General features: G+C 36.9%; 1 protein-coding gene across 1 annotated transcript in view; it reads left to right on the top strand.

The window, feature by feature from the left end:
- The first annotated feature begins 854 nt into the window (after positions 1-854).
- helz (helicase with zinc finger) overlaps positions 855-10,352 on the top strand; it is a 46,667-nt gene continuing 37,169 nt past the window's right edge. The window contains exons 1-10 of the mRNA XM_005736294.1: positions 855-951; positions 4,251-4,496; positions 4,880-4,916; positions 5,421-5,545; positions 6,451-6,507; positions 6,933-6,981; positions 7,542-7,617; positions 8,485-8,683; positions 9,375-9,482; positions 9,834-9,975. Coding sequence (XP_005736351.1) covers positions 4,269-4,496; positions 4,880-4,916; positions 5,421-5,545; positions 6,451-6,507; positions 6,933-6,981; positions 7,542-7,617; positions 8,485-8,683; positions 9,375-9,482; positions 9,834-9,975 — 1,021 coding nt within the window. The 5' untranslated portion in view covers positions 855-951; positions 4,251-4,268. The remainder of the gene's footprint in view (positions 952-4,250; positions 4,497-4,879; positions 4,917-5,420; positions 5,546-6,450; positions 6,508-6,932; positions 6,982-7,541; positions 7,618-8,484; positions 8,684-9,374; positions 9,483-9,833; positions 9,976-10,352) is intronic.

Raw genomic sequence — 10,352 nt, 5'->3', positions numbered from 1 at the left:
AGATAAAGTAGTTAGAAGGCGACAAAAAGGAAGTAATAAAGTAATATGAACAAGTCCTGTGATAATATTATGGATAGTCCAAAGGTCAGTTCTCTTTGGCAAATTTTGTATTTTTCCAATCTTTTCTGACTAGACTGTATCACTCTAACCAATGCAGCACTGTTACCTGTATTACAAAAAGAAGATAAATTAATTTTGGTGTTTCCTTCCTTTTTTAAATATATATATTCACAATCATTCATGACTGTTGCAGTCCATTATGTTACTCAATTCAATATATACTCAATATATATATAGATATATATCTATATATGTGTGTGTGTGTAATAAACTTTCTAAATATATTAAAAGTATATAAAATATTCTCATTATTATTATTATTAAATGTGTGAACAGTGTATTTGAGATAAATACTGAAATTAAATGAAAACGTTGGGGAACGTAGATTTCAAAAGTTGCTTAAATGAATATAAATTAAGTCTTAAGAATGTATATTATATGCTATAAAATATGCTTTTTCATATTCCAGAGTATTGGTGTGAGCTGTACCAAGCATAGCACACAGCAACTTAAATGTCACATAAAAGTGTACTTTTGATACCTGAGGTGGATAAATCTATATTTTTGATGTTTTTTTAAAATGTGTTTTTCTTAGAAACATAACAGAGAATTATGAAATAAAAGACCAGTTTTAAAAAACGATTCCTAAATTGTGCTCTAACTGCAGAATGACCCGTAGACTAACTTTACTTGAATTTTAGTCCCACGTGTGTGCTTACAAGGAATAAAACGAACTACTATGACAAAAAGGATGCTTGTCATCACGGGCCATATAGACGCGCACGCAAACACACGTTTCGGTCCCCTCAACCTTCAGATCTGTACATCCCACTATGCTTTGCGATGACGGTCTGACAAGTGGATCCAAGATGGCGTAGAAAGTAAAGCTAGGTAAGTGTTGACTTCCCATTTTCAGCCCTTTCAGTTGTCTTTTTCATCTCAAAGGCACTGCCACGAAACCCCACCATAAATCATTAGGATAATGGCGAATGCTTTGAGTTTATGCACGAATAACAACACGATGTCATACCAGTTATATGCGTCCAAACACCGTGGCAAAATCACAGGCCCGAACCCGTTTTGTTTCGGCGAACCTAGCTAGCTAGCCCGCTAACATTAACAAACCAGACAGCCATTCTTGTTGTGAGCTTCCCAGTTTGGTTCCAAGAAAGGCCGTGTTTTGGCTAGCAGGCTAACTGCTAGCTACGCATACTCTATTTAGTGGCAACACTGTGTGCCCTGTGCAAAGGCGAGCGATAAGTTGACCAACACTTTGAGTGGGGACATTTTTTTTTGTTTTTTTGTTTTTTTGCAAGGCTTTGTGACGCTGCCGTCATCGCTCTTACTTGCAGCAGTCATGACAAGTTTGCTGGACAAACAATAGCTATAACTAACTACTGAAAGGCAGATCATGTCCACTCCAGTGTATTTGGTATTTAGTGTATGCACTCTTGCTGCCTCCTGCCAGTTAAGCTTAGGGAAATAAGTTTTTACAGCCGTATTTTGCACACGTTGCTGCTGACGATACTGTCAAGCCAAATAACGTTATCTGAGGACAACGGAGACAGTCGCGGTTGCTCTACAACTATTTTCCGTTATAAATATTAGCGTTTTCTTCCACTGTATATTGTAATCGTGGAGTCCCACGACTGAACACGAAAAATAAGACAGCTGCCCACCCGCTGCATCCCGCCAAACTATTTTTCGTTGCACCAGTGAAGTGCCAAGCACTAATATTAGGTAACGGATATCCCCACAGTAACAAATAGGGCTGTGAATCGCTACATTGGTTTTAAACTAACCCTACTTGATCGTAGCAAGCACTGTGTCGTGCATCTCTTTTGTTTTTTTGTTCTACAATTCTGTTGTTCATCTTCCCATAAGCCATCATTCTCTGGTCAAGCAACTTTTAACTCTCAACTACTTTTGGATGATTACATGTTTTTTCCTTAGTCTTAAGACTATTTTAATTATTATATTTGCAGAAAGTTGTTTTACAAATACAAACAGCTACTTTAAATTCAAATCCTAGAAGTTATTTTAAGATTTTCTGACATTGTGGATGAACCATTTTTATGCAAAATGCTCCAGACAATGTGTGATGACGAGGTGTGGCAAAATTGGTTAGTTTCATGTCTGCATGATGACAAAAAACTAGTTATACTAATCAAAAATGCATCTGTATTTTTTTATTTTATTTTATTTTTAAAGGAAGCGTTCACACCACGAGTTTACTTTTTGAAGATCAGCAGACCTATAATGTGTCATATTCCTAAATGAAAAGGCAAAGAATTAGCTGCTTATGGTCCCCTCCCTGCTTGGTTAGCTTATTTTTTTCTGACTCATGGAATATCTGTCCAGGCCAATGGTGACGATTGTGGTCTTTTTAGCGTTAAAATTAATATAAGTGCAATGACTGCATTATTTGCTTCACATGTGCTTTTTGCGACAGTGAAAAAAATCCTTCAAATACATTATTGTGTGTCATGTGTATTACCATGTACTGCACATAAGCTGAAAGACTTGTCTCTCTATGGTCCTAAGAGACATGTTGAGCCAGAGCAGCTATTACTAACGTAGCTGTATGTTAGTAGATGTTGAAGAAGTGTCTCAAACACTGTTACAGGGTTAACAAACTCCCCCACTGCACCCACCGCCTCTTGCATGATTGATTTTGATTTTGAAAATATTTTTTTAACAATGTGTGAAATGTCAAATCCTTTTGTTTAATGTCTTCATCATGCGATGCAGGTATAAATTGCAATTTCACAGCTAGCATATAGTAATTTGGTGCCTCCTCTCTCTCTTTCAAGGACACCCTGTTCCAAATATGCCTAAAATTACTGTGCTGTAGGTGACAGCTTCCCTGTTCCTCTGAGGTAGTCAGAATCAAAATCTAAATTCCATACTGTGGTGAGTGCTTGGATTGAAATTGAGCATCAGCTAACTGCTGAAACTCCGTTTGCTTTGCACATAGCTATAATAGGGGCTTTTAGTGTAGTATTTTTGTGACAAAAGCTCTTTATCTGCCTTCCTGAGATAAGTTGCAGTTCTGGTGTTGAAACCAGTGTGGTTGGAAACCGGGCCAGAAGTTGCTAGGCTGTTATCCAAGGCTAAGCATTTGAGGCTTTGGCGTTTGACAGGAGTTCACAGTGTACCCTCCCTATCCTGGAAAAAAAAAAAGCCACTTTCTTGTTTCTTACATGTTGTTGTATAAGATATTAATTAGAAGTTGCTAGAAAAACTACTGGTACCATTACACTCCTAGTCCCAAAATACGCAAGTCTCAGCAGGACAGATTGTGATGAGGTTTTATCTGAAACATTGTAAAAATAAAAGTACTGCTAGAAATTCAACATAAAGGTTATATTGACTTTTCCTCTGCATACTGTCCAGCATGTCCACTATCTTGTCTCAGCAATGCCCCTTTATTCTGGATGATCAGTTATGCCCATTATGAGTCAGTTGACACCAGACAGCTGACTCTACTACTGACTTCAGAGCTTGATCATAAAGAGGAATGTCTCTTATATTGCTTAAGACATCTCACATGACTACATCTTTCTCTGCTCTTTGCACATGTATTTCAATTTACACTGTGTAAGCACAGGCGGAGGTTGAGGTATGTTAGAAACACTCCAAGGAGTCTTATCCTCTGTTCTTGTTGATTTATGGCAAACATCAGTTACATGAGAACTTGACTTTTGCTTGTTGCCACTGTAAAATGACATTTTACTGTAGAAAACCTTTTTAAAAAAAACAAAAACAAACTTGTTCCAAATCAAAAGCCACAATATATAATTTATTATTAAAGTGAACATAATTTAATAATTTATGACTGTGACGTTATGTGGAGGGGAAAAAAAACATTTACTTTATTTAAAAATAATGTTCTGTGTCAACTACATGTACAAGTAAAAGCAAATAAAAATGACCTATCAAATCGGGAGTTCATTGGAAGCAACAGACTATCTTACCCAAATAGCTGAATTCAGTTTTCAGTGGAAAGTTAGGCAGCTGATGTTGGCTGCGTTTTACATATTGTTTGACAATAATCAGGATGACAATTTCCGAGAGGTTGGAGAAAAAGAAAATTGTTATCTTTTGTCTAGCCCTGTTTTTTTTTTTTTTTTTTTCTTTTCTTTTTTTTAAGTGTTCTTATTTTTGTGCCGTTTGTGTTTTATTTGTAGACGGTTTGTCCCTAAGTCATGGCGGACAGGAGAGCGGAGAAGTCATGTGAAGAAGCCAGTAGATCGTTAGCCAGGCGGGAGTACGAGGCGGCAGTCAGCCATAGCACGGATGCCCTGGTGGTCCTTGCACCCCAACCCCCATCCTCCAGCAACCCCATCCCGCTGAGCCCTCCATCTCTTGTCGCCGCCGCCGGACCCCTCCGCAGCCGTGCCCTGCTCTACCGAATTGCTGCCTTCTTGCAGCTGGTGAGGACACGGCTGATTTTTACAACTATTTAACATCCCCCAAAATCACAATGTAGAGACAGAACTCATTAACAATAATAATGTGAAATATAAAATTATCATCTAATACTCATCTTGAAATTATTACATTACATTGAAATAACTGACCATTGTCCTTTGAATCAACCTTTGTGAAATGAAGAGAAGATTAAAAATGAGGAAACAGAAGTTTCTTCCAGGGTACTGTTAGGTCATCTTTGCTGAAGACTAAAATTAGACCTGTTGCTTGAGGCTGAAGATTATGGAAACTACTTAAGTCTTATAAGTCTGATAATGTGAGGAAGTATCACCAAGTATTCTCATTTGTAAAGGTCATAAATTTTCTCCCCCATTTCTGCCAACAGAAAAATTATGATGAAGCAGATGAAGACTGCAAACATGGTGAGTGGCAACTCAAATTGTAAACAGTGCTGATACTGTAAGTTCATGTAGTGTAATAGGTAATTTTGTACCTGTGGTAGAAGTTTCACCATGTCCTGACATGTTAATTTTGCATCTACTGTAAGTGTTATAGCTGAAAAACAGAAGAAAATAAATGTTTAGGTCTGCACTCAGGTGATGCCCGGGGTCAAAGATAGTGTCCCAGTGTTGTCAAGTGAGTCGTTTACTGCAGTAAACCTGGGGCATTGCTGAAGCTTGCGGCATAGAAAAGTATATGGTACAATGTTGCCTCTTTCAGCCTGTATGAAAATACAAGCCCTGATAATCCTAAAATGTCATGTTTTCATTGAACTTTTCAGAAAATCAAATCAGTCCCTTTCACTCTTTTTCTAGAGAGCAGGCATGCAGACTTATCACATACAGAACATTGAAAAATATCTTAACTGACTGAACTGAATTTATTCTTTCCATACCCACTCCTCTTTCCTCTTCATCTTGTGATAGTCCTGGCCGAAGAAATTGCCAGGGGAGATGGTTCACTACAGGCGAACTTGCGCTCCATGCTGTTGGATGGCAGCCTGCAGGAGGTGGCCAGCATCCTGTCTAAAGCCTTGTATGGAGAGCCAATGGTATGATTAATGTATCTATAAATCGCATTCAAAAGTACTGTCAGACTACACATTGGTAGCTAGAAGGGTATTTAAAGTGCAGTGCCTACCATTGCCAATGTTCTACAGTTTTAGAATAATAATAATAATAATAATAATAATTCAGGCAATGTTTTTATTATGATTTTTGAAGCAGCTGTCAAAAGTTAGATGGTTTTGGTTTCCACTGGCCATTGTTAGATCATACATTGTTTAATTTTTTTTTCTCAACAAATTACATGTATGTTAGTACAGATTTTAAACTTGAATATTCATTTAGATCTGATGTGGGATTTTAAATGTTACCCTATATTTTGGATTAGGAATGTAATAGGCACTTCCTATGTATAATGAAATTCTGAGGGGTTCATGGTCTATATAGAGCAGTGTTAAGCAGAAAGGCAGTTAAACTGTAAAATTACACAATATTACAAAGATGAAATAAAGATCGATTAAATATTTTAATAAAAATGCACTTCTAATCACTACTTATTTAGCAGATATTTTCTGAGACCTTAAACATTCAGAAAAATCTTCATATAGCGGTGGATAAAGTCACTACCAGGAAGTGCAAATAAGCGATGAATCAAACAAGAGTTTTATTTGGCAAATAATTCACTAAGAAAGTGAATTGCTAAGTACCCTAGCTGTAAGGAAGCCATAAATGCATGAGCCAAAGGCTTATTTGCGCTTTTCGATACTATAATTTGTGACTTGTTGCCAGCAAACTCCAGGTTACATCGCACATACATTTCACATTCCACTGATCTAATATGGAAACCTTTGTAGTGCATACTGTAATGATGATGAAGATCAATTTTGCATGTTATTGTTAAAAAATGACTACTAATAAAAAGGACTAAAGTAGTTGTTTTCTTTCTCAACAGAATGGTATTGTTGCAAAAGACCTGAGCAGATTAAAAATGCTCTTCTCTGAAATAGAGGTACGTGCCTATTGTTCGTCATGCTCCTTTGTTCCAGTCATGTGGTGTTTGGTTTTTACAGGGAATTCTTCAATGCTTGTAGATGGAAATAATTAAGATTTGGTTATAGCCAAAGTATCTGTTGTTTATTTGTTCCCGTGCAATATGTTTAATGCCTAAGCTGATTGCATGGCGCTCGAGCTGTTTTTACACATGAACAGAGGATAACCTCAGGAAAGTCAGATCGGAACATTGTCCAAAGTTGCCCTTTCTCACATTTAATGATGGATCCAACAATCTGTGACATTTGCATGCAAATATGCACCTCCATTGGGTAATGCCTGGAAAAGTTAAGGGCATGCATGTATCTCAAGTTACTAGTTGACATATTAGAAATAATCTACGCACCACCTCCAAGCTCCTCATTCTGCCCCCCTCTCTGTCAGGCTGTAAAAGGAGACATGGCACCAGAATACACAGATGACCAGGATGAAGGTAAGCAAATGTGTACCATGACAAAAAAAATCACATTAATGTTGTTTTGTTTTTTCCCCTCTGCTTATCTTGACTGGTGGTGCAATATGATTATAAGCTTCTGGCTGAAATGGACCTGTGTGCCACTGTAAATGCCTGAGTGTGTTTTTAAGGATGAAAATACTGTATGGAAAATATGAACGCACATCTTCATTTAGATTATGAAATTCCAGCTCCGATTATGCTTGAGTTTAAAGGCAGATCTTCTTCACAGTTTTAAGTATTTAGGCTGTGATTTGTAGCTGTCCATCTCTCTCATACATACTGAAGGACAACAGACAAACTTAAAAATAAAAAGAACTGGCAGTGTTTAAAATTAAACATAAATGTCTCTTAATAGAAGACCAGCTTGTTTTTAAAAATTGAAAATTTTAAAAGCTAAACTGCAACAGCCAACAAGGCGACATCCAGCAGTAGCAACAATCCCAGCATAATTTCTCTAGAAATTGTATAATCTAGTTAGCATTAATGGTTATACTTTTCTCAGTCTTACATTGACCACCCTGCTCATATATTGACAGAGGTCCAAGATGGCTGGCGGTTCCGACCACCTCCAAGAGGAGTCACGAGCAGTGAGGAGTACACCCTTTGTAAAAGGTAATACAAATTGTATGGTTATTTGTAAGAAGTGAGGAATATCTGTAAATTTGTATATCTTTTGATGTGTTACTGGGGTTATAAAAGCAAATACATGTAACAAATTGTAAGGAAGAATTTATGATTGGTAGGGCATAAATGGGAAGAAAAAGTACTGACTATTAGTTACTAAATAGTGGAAATGAGGTGGGATTATATAAGATTATATATGCTTCTTCCTACTCCTTTTTGAGCGTCAGTTGTAAGTTATTTATAATTATTACTGTTTTGTTCTAATTTTGTTTTGCTTTCTTTTTTCTCTTTAGTGTTATACTATTTTAACATGTTCAAAATAAAGATACAGTACAAATACAAATGTATCTCACACTAAATGTTGCAAGGAAAAATATGCCATGACTTACGCTTATGTTTATGCAACTAACGGGCATTTGATGTCATCACACTGAGACTTCAGAATTTGTGATTGTAGTTCTGTGAATTTTCATTTTTGAACTCTTTACACCAAAGGGGTCTCCTTTACAAACAATAATATATTTTAGATTTTTGTGGTTGATAATGGTTTGTATAAAATTAACCAAAATTGTACAAGAGGGGTGGGATGAGGTGGGATGTGCCTTTTTGAGTCTGCACAACTTAAAAGGTAGAGGAGATGGGCACATGACATTTTTAACTACATTGTGTCACAGTCAATGTACCAACTATTTTTAAATGTTATACTTTTAAACAACCAGCATCACAAAACACAACGAGAAAGCATAATATAAATTGGGAACAAGAACCGTTGAGTATTCTGAAACATTTTATGAAGTAAAACAGTTGCTTGAACTAACATGGACCCACCTGAGCATACTTTTTATTTCCCTTTAGGTACTTGGAGCAGGGCCTGTGTCGGTATGGGGCCCAGTGTACATCAGCTCATTCGCAGGAGGAGCTTATGGAGTGGCAGAAGCGCTATGCTTCACGCCTCATCCGCCTCAAACAACAGCAGGAGAGTAAACACTTCACCGAAAACTACATGGAGACCTTAATAGAGAAGTGGATGAACTCCCTTTCTCCAGAGAAAGTGGTAAGTGACATTGTAGTTCATGCAAACTCAAAAGTGGCACAGTGAGATAAAAGTGAAAACACTGTGCAAACATGAATGTGTTCACTGCTATTTGAAACCATTCTAACATGTGTTCTGATTAAAAGCCTCTGCAATTTCTATATATATCTACTATATAAATCTCTCAAATATAAATGTAAATCTCTCAAATTTACTACACATTTCCAGCATAGGTCCTTATTTACATATGCATCCACACAAAAGCTTTGAATATCCTAATGGAGGGTTGTTTTTTTTTGTTTGTTTGTTTTTTTTTTTTCTTTTTGCCCCCATTGGGTATAAACACAGCTATTAACAGATATGTGACCCTCTAGTTCACTTCTTAAGTCTGTTTTATTACGGAAAACACTCAAATACCTCCACTACATTTAAGATATTTTAGAAGAACAATGCATCAAAGATTATGTTTTCTTTAGGAGTGTCAGTGTTGAGCACATACTCACAAGCCTTTAATATTATTTGGCACTCTGTGTCTAGCTCTTAATTAATGTGTGCTTACAGTTAGGGATACCTAACTTTTGCTTTCATTAATATTTGATGCGTAAATTAACTTGGCTTGCAAAAATATTGGCTAACCGTTGACCTGTAAATGGTTTATGAATAAATAAGCTGTGATGGTATGTAACTAACCATGGTATTTTATTTCTTCTAGCTAAGTGACTGTTTAGAAGGAGTGAATGTAGAGACCACCTCTAGCCTGTCTGTCACCGTCACCACCAAAAAATCCTCCCACTCCTGGGTCTTCTCCTTGTTGTGCAAGGTAGGATGAAGCATTGAGTGTTTGATCATTTGTCATTGTGGAGGAGGAACATGAGGGCCGTATGTGGTGATGTGTTAAGCACAATGTTAAGTTACATTTTGTTTATTTATCAACATTAATTCATTTTCAGTTGAATGTGACAGTTCTTCCACCATTTGATGTCATTAACAGTTGCACTGGTTACTCTCTGCTCTTTTTTTTCACTCTGTGTGTGTTTAAAAGGACAAAAGAATCACATTGTGTTGTTACAATTATCCCAAAACCCATAGTCTGTGCTCCTTGGATACTTGGTATATTAACCATCTGTTAATTTTGTGAAAGTCCTGATTATCTTCCCATTGCTCTGTACAGCCACCTAGAAAGCTGTACCGGATTGCTCTCCTCTATGATGCCCACCGACCACACTTCTTCATCACAGGCGTGTCAGCTGGAGAGCGGCTCCAAGGTGTTCCCAAAGGCTGCCAAGAGTGGACTCCAGGGGAGGAGACAGCAGGTGGGTCATAAATTTTATGTTGTGTTGTGTTGTGTTGTGTTGTGTTATGGTCAAACATGAGCTATCAGGGGATTTTTATTTTCAAATGTATTTTTCCAGCTTCATAAGGTTTCTGATTCCATTTTGTCTGTATAAATTATATGTGTCAAACTTGTATGTTTCATATAATCAAAAAATGTTAATGTTAGACAAGGATAACCCAAGTAAATACAAAATGCTGATTTTTTTTTTCTCTTTTCTTTTTAAATGATGATTTTAATTATTTTAAATGATGGTTTCAATTATTAAGGTAAAAATGGCCAACCAAACTCACCTGGTCCTGTGTGGAAAAGTTCCAAGGCGAAAATCACTGCTGACCAAACCCCCCCGTTGCGGTT

This window comes from Pundamilia nyererei, unplaced genomic scaffold (assembly GCF_000239375.1).
Source record: "Pundamilia nyererei isolate P.nyererei 1_Seehausen unplaced genomic scaffold, PunNye1.0 scaffold00068, whole genome shotgun sequence".
Lineage (NCBI taxonomy): Eukaryota > Metazoa > Chordata > Actinopteri > Cichliformes > Cichlidae > Pundamilia > Pundamilia nyererei.
The sequence above is the reverse complement of the archived record's forward strand: the minus strand, read 5'-3'. Positions and strand labels throughout refer to the sequence as shown.